The sequence below is a fragment of the Dromiciops gliroides genome, chromosome 4 (assembly GCF_019393635.1).
Source record: "Dromiciops gliroides isolate mDroGli1 chromosome 4, mDroGli1.pri, whole genome shotgun sequence".
Taxonomy (NCBI): Eukaryota; Metazoa; Chordata; class Mammalia; order Microbiotheria; family Microbiotheriidae; genus Dromiciops; species Dromiciops gliroides.
In genome coordinates, this window is record NC_057864.1 from 31,984,970 (window position 1) to 32,000,610 (window position 15,641).

General features: G+C 59.9%; 1 protein-coding gene across 14 annotated transcripts in view; it reads right to left on the reverse strand.

Moving 5' to 3' along the window:
• MAST2 (microtubule associated serine/threonine kinase 2) overlaps window positions 1–15,641 on the reverse strand; it is a 153,518-nt gene that overhangs the window by 15,146 nt on the left and 122,731 nt on the right. For 11 of the 14 annotated variants that reach the window (XM_043963505.1, XM_043963504.1, XM_043963502.1 and 8 more), the window contains 13 exons: window positions 14,888–14,966; window positions 14,296–14,316; window positions 12,646–12,724; window positions 9,306–9,460; window positions 8,508–8,583; window positions 7,672–7,881; window positions 6,211–6,312; window positions 5,834–5,966; window positions 4,479–4,540; window positions 4,009–4,094; window positions 2,023–2,231; window positions 817–955; window positions 495–627 (listed from right to left, as the gene is read on the reverse strand). In XM_043963505.1, coding sequence (XP_043819440.1) covers window positions 495–627; window positions 817–955; window positions 2,023–2,231; window positions 4,009–4,094; window positions 4,479–4,540; window positions 5,834–5,966; window positions 6,211–6,312; window positions 7,672–7,881; window positions 8,508–8,583; window positions 9,306–9,460; window positions 12,646–12,724; window positions 14,296–14,316; window positions 14,888–14,966 — 1,484 coding nt within the window. The remainder of the gene's footprint in view (window positions 1–494; window positions 628–816; window positions 956–2,022; window positions 2,232–4,008; window positions 4,095–4,478; window positions 4,541–5,833; window positions 5,967–6,210; window positions 6,313–7,671; window positions 7,882–8,507; window positions 8,584–9,305; window positions 9,461–12,645; window positions 12,725–14,295; window positions 14,317–14,887; window positions 14,967–15,641) is intronic. The other 3 variants (XM_043963507.1, XM_043963506.1, XM_043963503.1) reach the window with 1 other exon arrangement.

A 15,641-nucleotide genomic window follows, 5' to 3' on the forward strand; every position in this document is an offset into this window, starting at 1 on the left:
GCTTGGGGTCCCTTGGGGTGCTGTCCTCCCCTTGTTGGGAGTGTGCCCCCACCTCATTGCTCTGGCTTCAGGCCGAGTCCACGGTGAGTCCCTGCCCGCCTTCACGTGCCCGCTCAGCTAAACCCCAGTTACCGATGGTACTGAGGGTTTCAGTTCAGGAATCAGAGGGTGGGCACAGAGGGCAGTGAGGGGCTCACCCCAGAGTCAGCAAGACCTGAGCATGTGACCTCTTTGGCAACATCCCAGTGTGTGACCACAGGCAAATCACTGACCCCCTTGGTGCCCCAGCTGGCAGTTCCCTACACTTCAGGGCTGCTCAGCATTAGAGGTGGAGCAGCCCAGTGGGCAGCGCACTGGCCCCAAGCTCTGCCTCTCGCACGTCCCTCAGAGCATGAAGGTGTTCCCTGGGAGTCTCCTCCTCTGGGGCTCCCCGGGTACCCTCTGTGGCCAGCGTGAGCCAGGCCTCCTGAGGTGGGCGTCCCCTGGCTACTCGCCTGCTTGTCCAGGAACTCCCGGGCATCCTTCTCAATGTGGCCCTCATACAGGTTGGTGGTTAGGCTCATGAGGCCAATCTTGGAAAGCCCAAAGTCGGTCAGTTTGATGTGGCCCATGGATGTTATCAGGAGGCTACGGAAGAGAAACAAACAGCTCAGGCCCTACCCTGCCCTGCACCACAGCCACTCCATGAAGGCACCCAGCGGTGTGGCCATGGTGGGACCCTCCCACCCCCAGCAGTGGCCTGGAGGACACGTACCCCGCCCAAGGCCAAGGCAGGACAGGCAGCACTCCACCCCAGCCCCGCCCAAGGCTCCTTACTTATCAGGCTTGAGGTCTCTGTGCACGATGCCATAGTTGTGCAAGTATTCCAACGCCAGCACTGTCTCAGCAAAGTACATACGTGCCATGTCAACAGGCAGCGCCCCGATGTTCTTCAGCAGTGTGGCACAGTCACCCCCTGAAATGACACCACCTGGGCTCAGACCCCCCTGCCTGGGGCACCACAAGACCCCCAAAGATCTAAACAAAGCTTGGCTCTGACAACACCGGCGCCTTCCTCAGGAGCCTGTTCCTCAGGGAACGGCCCACTCAGCTTTCCTCGGGCCACAGGTGGAGAGGGCCAGCTGGTGGTGCCGCAGATAGGGCCCCGGACCCAAGTCAGGAGGATCCGAGTTCAAATCTGGACAGACCCTTCCTAGCAGTGTGAGCCTTTGTCTAACAAAGCTTCTTCAAGTGTAAAAATGGAGATATAATAAGAGTACCTCCTGACCAGGGCTATTCTGGTAGTAAAGTGAGATAAGATTGTAAAGCTCAGAGCACAGGGCCTAGTATGTAGTAGTGCTATATAAATGCTGCTTATTTTGAGGCAGCGGGGTGACCACAGTATACAGAACAATGGGCCTAGAGTCAGCAAGATCTGAGATCAAATCCAGTCTCAGCCCCTCTTCCCAGCTGTGTGACCCTGGGCAGGTCACAGCCTCTGTTTGCCTCAGTTTCCTCACCTGTAAAATGAGGTACACAGCAGCACTTACTTTACAGGGTTGCTGGGAGGACCCAACGCACAGGAGGTGCTGAGAAATGCTTCCCCTCCCACATCAAATGCTCAACATTTTCTCTCAGGCCACATGACTCTTGACCTCTTGGCCTCACCCATGCCACTGACCACCCACCTCTCTGGCTCCTTGCTAGCCTCCAAAGACCCTGGCTCTTGGAGACCTCAGCTGCCTCTCCGGGCCTGTACCATCTCTGGGAGCACTGGGTGCCCAACTCCCCATCATCCCCTCCCAGACTGCTGAGGACACTGCCACGCCCCCAGCCACCCAGGCCCAACCCCTCTGGGCCAGCCTGCAGCATCACCGCCCCTCCCCCCATGGGCACAGCCTGCAGCATCACCGCCCCTCCCCCCATGGGCACAGCCTGCAGCATCACCGCCCCTCCCCCCATGGGCACAGCCTGCAGCATCACCGCCCCTCCCCCCCGGGCACAGGCTCCCCCTGCCCAGTCTGTGCCCAGGCGGGGCCTTACCTTCCACGTACTCCATGACCATGCACAGGTGGCGCCGGGTCTCGAAGGAGCAGAACATGCTGACGACAAAGGGGTTCTCGGCGAAGGTGAGGATGTCGCGCTCCACAAAGGCTTGCTGGACCTGGTTGCGCAGGATGAGGTTTTGCTTGTTGACCTTCTTCATGGCAAAGCGCTGCCGGGTGGACCTGTGACGCACCAGGAACACGGCCCTGCAGGGCACGGGCAACCTCAGCGGGAGGGGTCTTAGAGGAGAACCATGGGGCCATGGGGGTGGGGGAGCGGCCTGACCAAGGTTAGCCAGGGAGGAAGCCTCCAGTTGAGTCACGAGCCCCAGAGCCAGCAGGTCACCCACAGGCGAGAGCCAATAAACACTGATAAAGCACCTACTATGTGCTGGGCACTGGGCCAGGCAGGTGCCAGGGAGACAAGGACAAGGAAGGAGCTGATTCCTTTCACAGAGCTTGCCTTCTAAGAAGAGGCAACAAAGCCATCCTGGGCACTGGGCACAGAGCAAACACCCAGTGTTCATGGATCGACTGATAAACAGCATCATCAATACAAATACAGGGTGTCCCAAGTCTTAGTACTGTCTTAGCTCTTTTTTTTTTTTTAATTTTGGGTGGGGGTGAGGGGTGGGGGGTGGAAAGCCTTGTTGGATGCAGAGCAGGTGAGGGGGAAGACACCAAAGTTGGGGGAAATCAGGAGAAGCTCGAGGCCCCAGATGCCAGAGCTCTAGCTGGAAGGAAGAGACAGAGGGGAGGAGGGAGTACCTTCCAGAAACTGGGGGTGTCCAGTGCAAAAGCCTGGAGGCAGGAGATGGCCTGGAGGGAAGGCCAGTCTGGCTAGACAGACAGGGCAGGGCAGGGCCACAAAGGCCTTCCAAAGCCAAACAGAGGAGTTTACATAGGACCTGAGAGCGACGTGGTCAGGCCAGCTCAAAAGGAGACCCCTGTGGCAGCCCTGTGGAGCCCAGACCCGAGCATTTGCTCTGGGGAGGCAGGGATTCCCAGCCCCTTCGGGTCTGTCAGACTGTCCTGATTCCTCCTAAGGACACCGTCCACTTTGCCTGCCCCTGCCCCCATCCCACAAGGACCCAGCTTCCCCAGCCCACACCCAGAATCAGCCACGTGCCAGAGCACAGGGCTCGGGACAGGACTGCTCATGGGGCCATGGGGCCTGGCCCCAGACCCACCTCTGCGTGTCCTGGCCCAAGGACCCTGCACCACACTACACACTCAGGACGACCCCTGGGGGACCCAAAACACCCTGACAAAGTCTGGAGGGAAATAGGAGGCGTTTCCACCCACAGAAAGGTGAAGGTCCAACTTGGGAAAAAGAACCAAGCTGAGGGCAGGGCCCCCCGCGGCTCTGGGGCCTGCTTCAGAGACACTTTCCTGACAGAGGGAGGCCTGATTCTGATGGTGTCTGTGCTCTGCCCCCAGCCAGGACAGGACCACACTCAAACCCCCAAATTCCAGATACTAAATGCACTTGGGGGGCACTGGCTGTGAGCCCAGACACCCTGCAGGGCTGGGGTCTGCACAGGACTGGAGCCCATTAGGCCAATACTGTTCTGATTTCCAGGAGAGAGACCAGGGGTTTATCCAGCTCTGGGAGGGTGAGCTGGGCTTCGACTCTAGGCAAACTCCCGGGAGCTTTTATGAAAGGGGCGGTTAGTGAGAACTTCAGGAGAAGCATCGATTGCACGGAGATCTCTAACCTCAGACCTCTCTGATAGGCCACGAGGCGGCGGACAAGGCCTCAGCCCCTCCAGGGCTGGGCCCAGTGCATCACTGGCTAAAGCGAAGTACCACGTGGCCTGCACACCCACCTGGTCCTCACGCCCCAAGAATCGAAGCCTCAGTGAGGCCCTCGGGAGCCCTTCCCTAACTCTAGGGCTATGGGTCTGCCCCACTCCTATCCACAGGGGCCTGGGGCTGGACAGGCAAGAGGCTGGGAGCAGAGCCACCATTCAGGGCCCATTACCCATAGGCGCCGTTGCTGATCAGCTTGATTGTCTCAAAATCCTCCTCAGACGGCGTCTTCTTGGCCTGTAAAACAGCCCCCCGGCCCTGGAGGGGAAGAGGAGAAGATGGAGGGTGCTTTGGCTTGTTTCCCAAAACCCAATCGAGCCACCTGCTTCCAGAGACAATATGCCTGCGGGAGGCCCAGCAGGGACCCCCTCCCCATCCCCCCATCCCCAGGGCCTCAGCCTGTACCATCCCCACCCCACAGCCCCCAGCTGCTCACACCTCTCCCTCATCACCAACCATGATCCTTGGGTAAAGATGCAGGGCAGCCCCCCAGCTCCCCATCCCCTTGCCACTAAAATGGGCAAGGTTGGGATAGACAGCTTGAAACTCCTTCCACCTCTGAATCTAGGACCCCTCTCTTAGCCCCATCTGGCCAGGGCTCCGGGACAAGGTGGGAGCCAGGGCCACCCCAAAGATCATTACCTCAACTGAGTCATCTGTCTCAGGAGTGTCTGGGCTGTCATAGCTGTTCAGCTGGGCCATTTCTGAAGAGGGAGAGAGGGTGGGAGACACGGGCTTGAGTGAGAGTGAGGCTCATTCTGCTTCCCAGGGCCCATCCTGACCACAGGCTCCTCTTCAGCACAGACAGGGCTGGATTTGTCCACTGTCCATGGGAAGTTGGAAGCAGCTGTCAGCTCCAGCTGGCAACTGGAGGAGACTCCCATAGAGGCACCTTTTCCTCATCTTGGCTGGTTCTGTCATGTTCTGACCCTACTCCCACACGGAGCTGCCACTGGGGCTAAGCTGGGACCTTCCCCAGCGACAGCCAACAGGCCTGGGCTCATGGCAGGAAGGGGAGCTGGAAGGTGGCCTGTTCACTCAGAAGCCTGCCCTGGCCAGCACTCACTGAGCAGCCAAGTCCTTCACCTCGCTCTGGGGAGGCCCAGGACACACTCTGGGTGAACAAGACCTGCCCCTGAGTTTGTGGGGCTGGCACGGGGGCCAGCAGCTTCTCCCTTTTCCTGCGAGAGCAATCGGAGTCTAGCTCGCAGACCCGATGCCACCAGGCTCCTCATGGTCCTGTGAGGAGTCTCTCCTGACCGCCACGAGCCCTCCCTTGGAGGCCCAGCCGTCACCCCCAGCAGCTCCCCCAGCACCCACGGGCCTGGCACCTGACCTCAGCAGGGGCAGCTGGTGGCTTGTCTGCCCTCTCCCTGGGCATCATCCCCCTGCCTACCATTTGTTCGACCCTTCCCCGTGTAGCTCTGCTGCAAGGGCAGGCCCAGAGCCCTCGATGCTGGGACCGCCTGGGAGCAACCTCTGGGTATCCCCAAGGATGAGGCCAAAGTCCTCAACACCCAACCCAGCTGCTCCCACTCTCTGGCCCCAGCACTGGAAGACTGAGGTCAGTCACCAGAGGGCAGGGGGCCCAGGCTCCTGGTCCTTCCCAATCCTTGGCTGACCCTCAGAGCCCCATCCCCTGGCACCCGGGCTTCACTGTCGTCATCCTGTCTTACCCTCGGCCGCCCACATCCCTCCCTCTGACACCACTGCACCCTCTGGAGCCCTGTCAGCCCCTCTCTACTCGGGGTTTTCCTGATGTGGCTCCCCAGTTTCCTCCTAGCTCTCTGATGGCGTCTTCTCAGCTTCCACCTCCCAAGCACAGCCCCAGGCTCCATCCTCCCTCTCCCCAGCTCCCATGGCCTTCACTCTCACCTCTACATACACGACCCCTGGATGTGGCCGAAGCCCCTCAAACTCACTGTGCCTAGAACTTGCCCCGGATCCTCTCCCCCGAACCCTCCCCTTTCCGGACGTCCCCCAGGACAGGCGCTTACCCTGCAGCGGATCCCGAGCGAGGCCCAGCTGGCTGATGATGTAGCGCGGGATGTCACCTTTGATACCCTGGCCCTCCTTGGCGTGGTCTTCAGCAGCCTCCAGCAGGTGGTAAAACTCCTCGGGGTCAAACTCCTGGAGGGCCGAGGGGTGAGAATGAGGCCCAGGCCCCAAACATGTTCTGGGGCTCTCTGGTACCAGCCCCCGATGCTCAAGCCTCCCCCCACCCCACCCCATGGGCGGCATCCGGGGTTATGTCCCCCTACGGCTGCCTGGGCCGTCCTTGTCTCTAGTGTCCTTGCCCTGGCTCTGGGTGACCCTGGCCAGGCCAGGAGCCTCCCTCCCAGCATGTGCCCTGGTCTCCCAGTGGGCCCCTCACCAGACACTCCAGGAGCCGGGCAGGCCGGGCCACAATGATCATCAGTTTCTTCACCAGCTGAGTCACGAAGGCCACCTCTGTGCTCTCTGAACGCTCGTGGGCCTGTGGAGACAATGACGCTGATGGTGACATGGAAAGCAGTTGGGTACAGAGCCCAGAGGCTTCAGCGACTGACCCAAGAACCCCCAAAGGCTCTGGGCGGAGGGCAGCGGTGGGGGGCAGTCTTCTGCCTTCCATGAACTGAGGCCCACCACCACCACCACCACCATCATCATCTCCAACTTCTGTGGTGTTTTAAAGTCTGCAAAGCACTTTACAAACATCTCATTCTAGCCTCACAACAATCCTGGGAGGTGAGTAATATTGTTATCCCTATTTCACAGGTGAGGAAACTGAGAAAGACAGAGCTGAAGGGACTCACCCAGGGTCACAGAGCTCCTAAGTGTGAGTTAGGATTGGAACTCAGGCCTTGCTGACTCCAGCTTCAGAGCCCCCCCGCCCAGTGCTGTTCCCATTTTCCAGGTGGGGATGCTGAGGCTTGGGACTTGCTTGACAGGGCCCGGTTCTGACTCCAAACCTCACACTCTTTCCATGACCCACTGGAGGGTCTGGAGGGCAGGGCCTGAGCCCCAGCTCTGAGGCTCCCTAGCCGTGGGACCTGGGTGACCTCACCACCTCAGCCTCCTCATTCATAATATGGGGATGACCCTGGCACCGTGTGGCTTGTGGGCTCTGTCCAGGAAAGGCTCCTGTGAGTGCCACCCCCCTTCCTTCAGCCCCGCAGTCAGGCCTTCCTGACTTGTCCCACGCTCTGTGTGCACGGGGTCAAATGGGCCACCAAGCCACGCAGGAGGATCCCTGAGGGCCGCACCCTGACCTACAGGCCACATTGGCTGCGTCTTACTGTACTGACTTATGCTGCTTGCTATTTCCTGAGTCTGCTCCAATCTGAGGGGAGCTGTGCTCAGGGGTGGCTTGGGCCAGCCCGGCTCTGACTCCTCTGAGTGGATGCTGGGAATCTCATTTCTCCCCCCCCCCCCACACACACCCCCCAGCTCCTCCAAAGCCCTTGCTGGCCACAAATTCACCCAGAGGGAAGGGGCAGCTGCTGGGCTTGGAGGAGGAGGGTCTGGTGCTTGGTTAAGCTCTGGGCCTTCCCCAAACTTCCCTGTCCTAAAGGGCAGAAGGTCATCAGGCCCTGTGCTACGCTGACTGTCTTTCTCAATATTTCACTAGCCCTCCCTTGGGTGAATCTGCCCTCCTGCTTTGCCGGGGGTCGAGATCAGTGACCTTTGAATGCTGGCCCTGCTGCTGCTACCTGGGAGACCTCAGGGACGACAGGGTCCGCCCCTGGAGAACAAGGTGATGGCCTCGGTGGCCTCTGAGGCCCCCCAGCTCTCCACCTCACGGCCCCAAGGCCCAAGGAAACAGACCCAGAGGCCCCAGGGACAGGGCACTCACATCTTGCAGAAGCTTCTCCAAATTCTCCTGAAGTTCAAAGAAGTAGCGGGACGTAATGAGCCCATCACGGGACTTATCCAGACAGTCCCGGGCCAGCTCAATGACCTGATGGTGGATAAAGCTCAGGGCCCCGTCCGCCAAGGGCAGCACATCCTCGGCCACATTTGAGGCGATACACTCTGCCAACCGCTCCTCCATCTGCGCCGTGGCCTAGGGAGGAAAGTGAGCCTTTGGCACCAGTGGTAGGCCACGGCACCAGGGAGGAGAGGGGCAGAGCTCTCTCTGCCTCGGACCAGGGGACGGCCCCACAGACCTCCCCCTCGCCCTAACCAGGGCCCCACGGCAGCCCCGCAGACCAGGCCTACACTGCCTTCTCACCTGGCTCAGGACCCGCCAGTTCCCTTCCAGAGATGGCTTCCACAAGACACTTTCCCGGATCCCCTGTTGCTGGTGCTTCCCCCCCAAAGCCCCCAGTGTCTGTGTCCTGGCTCTGGGGTATAGACAGGGGATCACAGCTTATGACTGCAATATGACTTTGGGGAGCCTGGAACCCGGCCTCCCCAGCCTCCTCCATGACTCAGTTTAAGGCCCATCTTCTATACAAAGCCCTTCCCAGCCTCCCCCCCCCCCCGCCCCCGACAACAGCCCCCCTTTCACACTGTGTGTATCTTAGCCAGACCTAGCTGTCTGCATGATGGCCCATTAGAGTAGAACCCCCAACCCCACCCCAGGGCAGGCACTGGCTTGGCCCAGTGCCCAGCACACAGTGAGTGCTTAATAAATGCTTAGTGACTCAGGCCCTCCTTGGGAAGTCCCCACCCCCAGCCACACCTTACCTTGGGGAATCTTTCTTTGTACACATGATTCATCATTATTATTTCACTGTCAAAGGAGACTGGGGAGCGGCCAGGGCTGGAAGAGAAGGCAAAGGAGCAGTTGTTTGGCTGCTGGGCCACGGGCCATGCAGGTTACTGGGGCCAGCTGCCCGCCCCAGTGCCTCTGGCCTTCCCATGAGTGCACAGACCACCACCTGAGGTGAAAGCGGCCTCAGTACAGCAGTCCAGCCACCCGGGGGGAGAGAGTGGCAACACCCCCACTTCTTCATCCCTGAAAATGGCCTGGCTATGGCCTACAGGCAACTGGCTCCCCACTCCAGCCAGGCCAGAGCCTTCCTCACAGCAGGCAGGTGCTCACCTGCAGCCCCTCTCCTAAAAGTCTGGCTCAGAGCCCAGGAGCCAACCTGGACCTTGCATACAGGTCCGACAGTGTGTGTGCATGTGAGATGGTGAGTGGAGGAGCACGTGAGAGAACATGGGACTGTGTGGGAGTGTGGAGGGAGGGATATGCCTTGGGGCACGAGGGGACCTGCCCCCTACCGCATGCACAAGCCTCAGGGCAGCAGGCACCAGTCACTGAGGCATGCCCACCATGCCCATGGAGATGTCAGATCCCCAGGCAGGACCCAGTAGCTAGGCCAAGGCTAACAGCCCCTTGGCCCGAGTCTGTGTCCACGGGCAGGGTGGGGGGCAGCCCTGCAGAAGGAGGGGAAATGAGGAAGGCCCAGGCTGCCCCACTCCTCTAGACCCTGGGAGCCACTTGCTTCAGACACGGCCCCAGACGCAGAGGGCACCCACCTGAGGCTGCGCGAGCGGGGCCTCATGGCTGGCGACTGGCGCCCCTCCTCGTCTGGGACACTCTCGCTGCTGAAATGCTTCGTCAGGAAGTGCAACTCATCCGCTGTGGGCTGGAAGGGCAGCTGGTGCAGCTTCTCCTGGGAGGAGCAGGATGACTGAGGACAAGCACAGAGAAGATGGTCAGTGCAGGCTTGGGAATAGGAGTCGGGAGAACAGCAAGCTAGGCCCAGTCCAAGACCCCCGGCCCCCTGCCCTGCTGCCAGGGCCCCAGAGGAGACATTTAGGAAGTCCTCGCGGGGGGACACTGTGGCCTTGTGTGCAGCATTCATCAAAGTCTGGGGGCCCACAGGGGGGGCCTTGAGGCTGAGCACTCACTGGGGAGGTGAAAGTGGGGGGGGGGGGGGAGGACGGGCACTAGAGTGGTTCTTCCCAGAAACACCTCCCTGGCTGCCACCCCTCTATGTCTGGCCAGGCCAGGGGTAGGCCTCAAGGGTCAGCTGTAGTGAAGCCTGCCCACCAATCGCCACCTCTGCCCTCCCAGCCCTACCCTGGGCAGCATGCCCACTGCAGGGGATTTCCTTTGGCTGCTGATGGGGCACAGCTGTTCTTTGCTGGGGGGAGTGGGGAGAGAGTGAGTGATCGTGGCCGCCTGGGACACAGATCTGGTAGCAGCCGGTGGAGCCCAGTGGAAAAAGGAGGTATTTTTAGCCTTGAAAACCACTGGGAGCATTGGAGGCTGCTCGGTACCTCAGGGATCCAAGTGACAGGGAAAGGCAGGCCCTCAGGCTGACTCTGCGGGGCCCAGGGGCCCCCGGATGAGGGTCTGCCTGGCCCTCTCACACCCAGCTCTGCTCGGGCCAAGCCCAGCCTCCCCCATCCCACCCCCAGTTCTCAGGAATGTGCTGGTAAACCAGGTAAGCCGGGCGCTCACAGCCAGCTGGGCGTCCTAGGTTTCTGATGGGAGCCGCCCAAGGCCTCATCATAGTCTCATCAAAGCAGAAAGCCCAGCATCACGGCCAAAGGGTCCCCTCTGGCCAGCACTGCCTCTCCCAGGGGTCACGGCTCCCGCTGTCCCCTCTGGCATCTTGCCTCCAAGGAGCCCAGGGCCCTAGCTCCTCTGAACGCTCGAGTCCAAGGCGCCCTCCCTCAGGACACTGGGCCTACTGCTCAGGCTGCAGCTCACATGTGGCTTCCCGAGGCTGGGCCTCAGTGCTGGACGGGCCAGCTGCTCTTCTGGCCCTTTGATTGGAAGCTATCATCCTCATCATCTTTCCCCCAAGGTTCCATGTTCCTTCGTTCTGGAAAAGGAACAGCAGCTCTACTGCCCCAAGACCACCGGGCATCAGAGTAGCTGTCCTCGGGGCCAGCCTACCGACCCGAGTCCTTGGGCAGCTGTCCCTCCCAGCTGACAATGCTGAGCCCAGCACATGCAAGGACTATGGGGGGCGAGAAGCTAAATGAGACCACCCCAAGAGGCTCACACTGGGGTCACCCATCTGTAACATAGGGCTTCGAGGGGAAGACCAGAGAGCTCCAGGGGCCCCAGGGTGGGGTGCTGTGTTAAGCTCAGCCCCCTGGGCCGCCATATTTGTGTCTCCAAACTCCTATGGGCTGCACCAACATTAGGCAGCCCCCCCTCAGTGTTTCCTCAAGTTGGGCTCTTTTGGGGGACCATGGCCCCTTGGCTTGTCTTTGGCTACAGAGAACGTGTGTGGCCCTTAAAGCTGCAGTCTTGTTTCCTGCTTCCAGACGGTCTCCCTTTCCCAGTCACCCCACGTCCCGCTTTTCCTCCTCTGTCTGGGATTTCTGATCTCAGCCCACTCCTACCCCCTCTCTCAAGAGCTTCATTTCTCTCTCAGATCATCCTGGGGTTTGTTCCCTGGTCTCTAGAGGGTCCACAGGATTTTGTCCTTTGTTGGCTATGACAGGGGGTGTCTTCAACTCCTCCTTCCTCCTGCCTTCATGACCTTCAAGACCCCGATGGTTTATCTGCTTGGGCACCTTCTGCTTGTCTGCAGCCTCCTCTGCTCCCTCTTCTTTCCCCCACGGTGCTGCTGGGTTTCCTCAGCATCCATCCACGGGGAGACAACTGGCTGAGACCCTGGGGCCCCAGGAACTTCTGGCTACCCTCTCGCCTCCCTTCTTCCATGGGTTCCCAAGGATTCATTTATCACCTCCATGCAGCGGCTCTTTGTTTATCTGGCCCTCGTCTCTCTGCCCTCAATTGCCATTTGGTCATCTCCCCCCAGACATCCCTCACATATCTTAAATTTAGCCCATTCAAAATGGAACTCCTCTTTCCTCCCAAGCCTTCCTCTCTTCCCCACGACCGTCCTGCCAGTCACCAGGCCTTGGGGTCCTCCTCAGTTTGTCACCCCGCAGGCTGATCAGATGGCAGTGTTCATCAGCATCGCCTCCTCTCTCCACTCATGCAGCCCCAGACCCTCATCACCTCTCTCCTGGACCGTTGGAGCAGCCTCCTCCCACACAGCTTTGGAAGTGACTTTCCTAAAGATCAGGGCTGACCGCGTCCCTTCCCTGCTCAAGAAGAGCTATAACAAGAGCTAACATTCATAGAGCACTGACCCTGGGCTAAGCACATTATAATCATCATCTCATTCAATCCTCACAACCACTCTGGGAGGTAGGTGCTATTGACACCCCCATTTTACAGATGAAGCAGAGGTAAAACAACTTGCCCAGGGACACACAGCTAGTATATGTGTAAAGCTGGATTTGACCCCAGGCCCACGGCTCTCTCCACTGCACCACCGCTGCCTTCCAAAGAAGCTCCGACGACGGCTTCCTATTGCTTTAAAAGCCAATTAAGAAGCCTTTGGGGATGTGCTAAAGCCTTTTCCAGCACGGCTCCCACACACCTCTCCAAAGTTCTTCATGTTCCTCCCACTCCACTCACTATATCTATCCCGCCGGAAGTGACCCAAAGTAGCACCCTTGCTCCTCCCTGCCCATGCAAAGTCTTTCCTTCCTTCCTTCTACCCACCTATCTATCCATCCATCCATCCATCCATCCATCCATCCATCCATCCATCCATCCATCCATCCATCCATCCATCCATCCCTGTCCCAGCCTCTCCTGCAAGCCACTCCCCTGGGAGCCCTTCCATGGCCTTGAGTAAGGGACTGACCCATCCCATGAGCAGAAAAGACCAAGCTTGGCTCTTCCCAGAAGTTCCCTGACATCTGCTGATGAGAACAAGGAGAGGAGAGACAGGGAGAGGAGCTACCTTACAGCCACAGCAGAGAAGGCTGGAGGGGCCCAAGAAAGACCCCAAACCCAGGAGCCAGGGGGCCGGGGATACCAGGCCTAGGGACTTACGGAAACAGTAGAGCTAGGGGTGTTGGTTCCATAGCCAGAGGAAGGCAGAGAGGCCAAGGACCAGCGCCGTCCATCCGTCCTGTGATAGAGATACATTAGTGAGACACCACCGAGGAAGCCCTGGCCAGCACTCCTGTTCCACGGGCCTCTGCCAGAAGGCTCCCAGCAACCAGTCATGCCACATCTCAGCCTGGGGGTCTGGGCCCAAAGGCTTAAAGACTAGCATTTGAATCAGCCCAGACTGCACCAGCACCTCCGGCTCTGTCATGCCCACCAGAGGGGCTGCTCCCTATTCCCCATATGGTGCCCCTGGCTGCCACACCCTCTGTGGCCACCAGTGTCATCTGCCCTGGGCTAACAGGGTGGTGAGTGTGCCCCTAATAACAGGACCACAGTGAGGGCGAGCGAGGGGAACATGGAAGTGAGAGCTGGAGAGGAGAGGACGAGGCCCCCTGGGCATGACTCCGCAGGACATACTTATGCACCGCGTTCCCTCCCCCCCCCCCCAAACAGGAACACAACTCATTTCAGTGAACACAGGGAGGACTGAACCTTGAGGCTCTCCAAGATGTGCCTCAGTGACCACAGCCCAGGGGGGCACCTGGGCACCTAAACAAAGTAGAAGTCTTGGGCAGAGGGGCATCAGGCAGTCCTCCTATCACTTACTGGCCCCAAAGGGTGGGTTCAGCCCTGCCCAGCCTGAGACCCGGACACAGTAGCCACGGGCACTCCAAGAGAGCAGCTGTTAGTCACCACACGGGGAAGGGACCCTGAGAGCAGCGTCCTCAGCACAGGACCAAGCCCAGGGTCCAAGGTAGGGCTGAGTGGCGGGGTCCCCTCTCTGCATATTCCATGACACCCCACCAGGACCCACAATGCACCCACCCATGGGGGCCAGCATCCAAGTGCTCAGGCCAGGAAGGACGGCCAGGCCTGGTCACACAGCTCTTCGGCCGGAGCAGACGCTGATGAGCATGCCCTCGGCCCCCGCCCCATCCAGCTGCTGCCCTGGCCCTGCCCTGCCGCAATAGCCCAAGGATGAACAAGCACAACATGTGCCAAACAAGGTCCCTATAAAGGGGAGGCGAGAGATCTCAAGGCCCATTTTGGGCCAGGCCACCTTTAAGAAGCTGACCTAAGAAGGTGGGTCCAGAGGGTCAAGGCAGACAGGTCCCCCCCACCCCCCGAGGTGGAGACAGGGCCAGGAGGCAGGGGAAACACCCCACAGAGCTGAAAGGGCCCAGGCAATGACATGGAGACTTGGTTCCTGGGGCCTGCCCTTGGCAGGCAGTGCCTTTGGCTACTGGCCTCTCCAACAACCTCTCAAGTTCTGCCTGGAGCTGTCCAGGAGCTTAGTAACCACCAGGACCACAGGTGAGGGAAGAGAAGTCCAAGGAGGGCAAGGGCCTCCCTGGAGGTCCCTTAGGCACAAGCCACACAGCAGGGATTTGAACTCCAGGCACCATCTGCTGGCAGAGAATGGGGGGCATAGTCCCGCCATTCTCCTCAGGTGAGAGCCAAGGACCTGGGCATAGCCTTGGCCACCTTTGGGACCAGACTGGCCATAAGCTTGTGTCTCACCTCCCCCACCCGTCCCCCACTGCAGGAACCCAGGCCAATGCACTGGCTCCCCAGATGCCCCCAGGTTACCTGTCTGCTCTGTGTCCATGGCTGCAGGGGAGAGAGTGGACAGAGGAATGAGAACCAAGGCAAACCAGAGGTTTGCCTGCACCCAGGGGAGGCCACGTCCCACCCCAGAGCCACACTCCTGCCCTGAAACTGAGCTGCCATGTGTGGCCAAAAGAGCAAAGGGCCAGATCCCCGGGCCTGCCCACCATGGGACGGAGCCTGAGCACCTGGGAGGACCTGGGGGCAATGCCCTGCCACAGAACCAGGGAGGCGAAGCCCAGGGCGGCTGACGGACTACCGGGGAGGGCAGAGCATGGGAGAGGATGAACATGGGCAGCGTGGTGCCCTATAGGGCTGGAGCCTCCAAGGCAACATGGGCTCAGTGGCTCAGCCCAGGGACATGGCCTGCAAACGGACGGCCCTGGAGGAAAGGTCCTGTGCTGGGGCTCAGGGCATGCAGACCCCTGGGTGCAAACAGGGCCCCCCAGTTCTGCCCGGGCCAGAGGGAGAGGAGGCAGCTGCCACCAGAGTGGAGCCCAACCAACGCCATCTGGGGCAAGGCAGCAATGGAACCTGGCCCATGGGCATCCCCCCACCTGTGCCAGCCCCTTACCTGCGGGCAGGAACGAAGGAGAAGTGTGGGGCTGGAGCATTCGGAGAGAAATTCCGGGGGCTGTCCAGAGGACTCCCACCTGCGGGGGAGACAGAAAACATGCTTGGCTCAGCCGCCTGCAAACCCAGCTTCAGCCTCTTGCTGGTAGCCAGTGAAGCCAAGGCCCAACATGCCTGGCACTACCCTCCTGCCACCACCCAGGCCAGGCCCGCGTGACCCTGGGGGCTCACTCTCAAGATGGAAAAGACTGGGCCCCCTGGCTGAGCCAGCCACAGTGCTCCTGGGCTGGGACGGCCCCACCTCCTGACCTTGTAAACTTGCCTCCCCCGCCTCCTACTCCTACCCCCAACTGGCAAGGGATGGTGGGCTCCCCAGGCAGCGAAGGGCAGGGAGAGTCACAGAGTCCACCCATGGGGACAAAGGTGGCCCAGCACTACAGTCACTTAGGGGGAGCAAAAGAGAGCTCTAGCTCCCAGGAGGGAGGAGGGAGGAGGGAGGAGGGAGGAGGGAGGAGGGAGAGGAGAGAAGAGGGAGGGAGGAGAGAGGAGAGGGAGGGGAAAAGAGAGAGGAGGGAGGAGGCAAACCCTTAGCTAAAGGGAGACAGAGAAGCAGTCACCTGAACCTGAAGGATGGGAGGACATTCAACAGAACTCTAGGAGGACCCATTCCAGGCAAAGGAAGGGGTAGGGAACAAGCATTTATTAAGCACCTTCTATATACCAGGTGCTCTGCAAACATGATCTCATTTGATCCT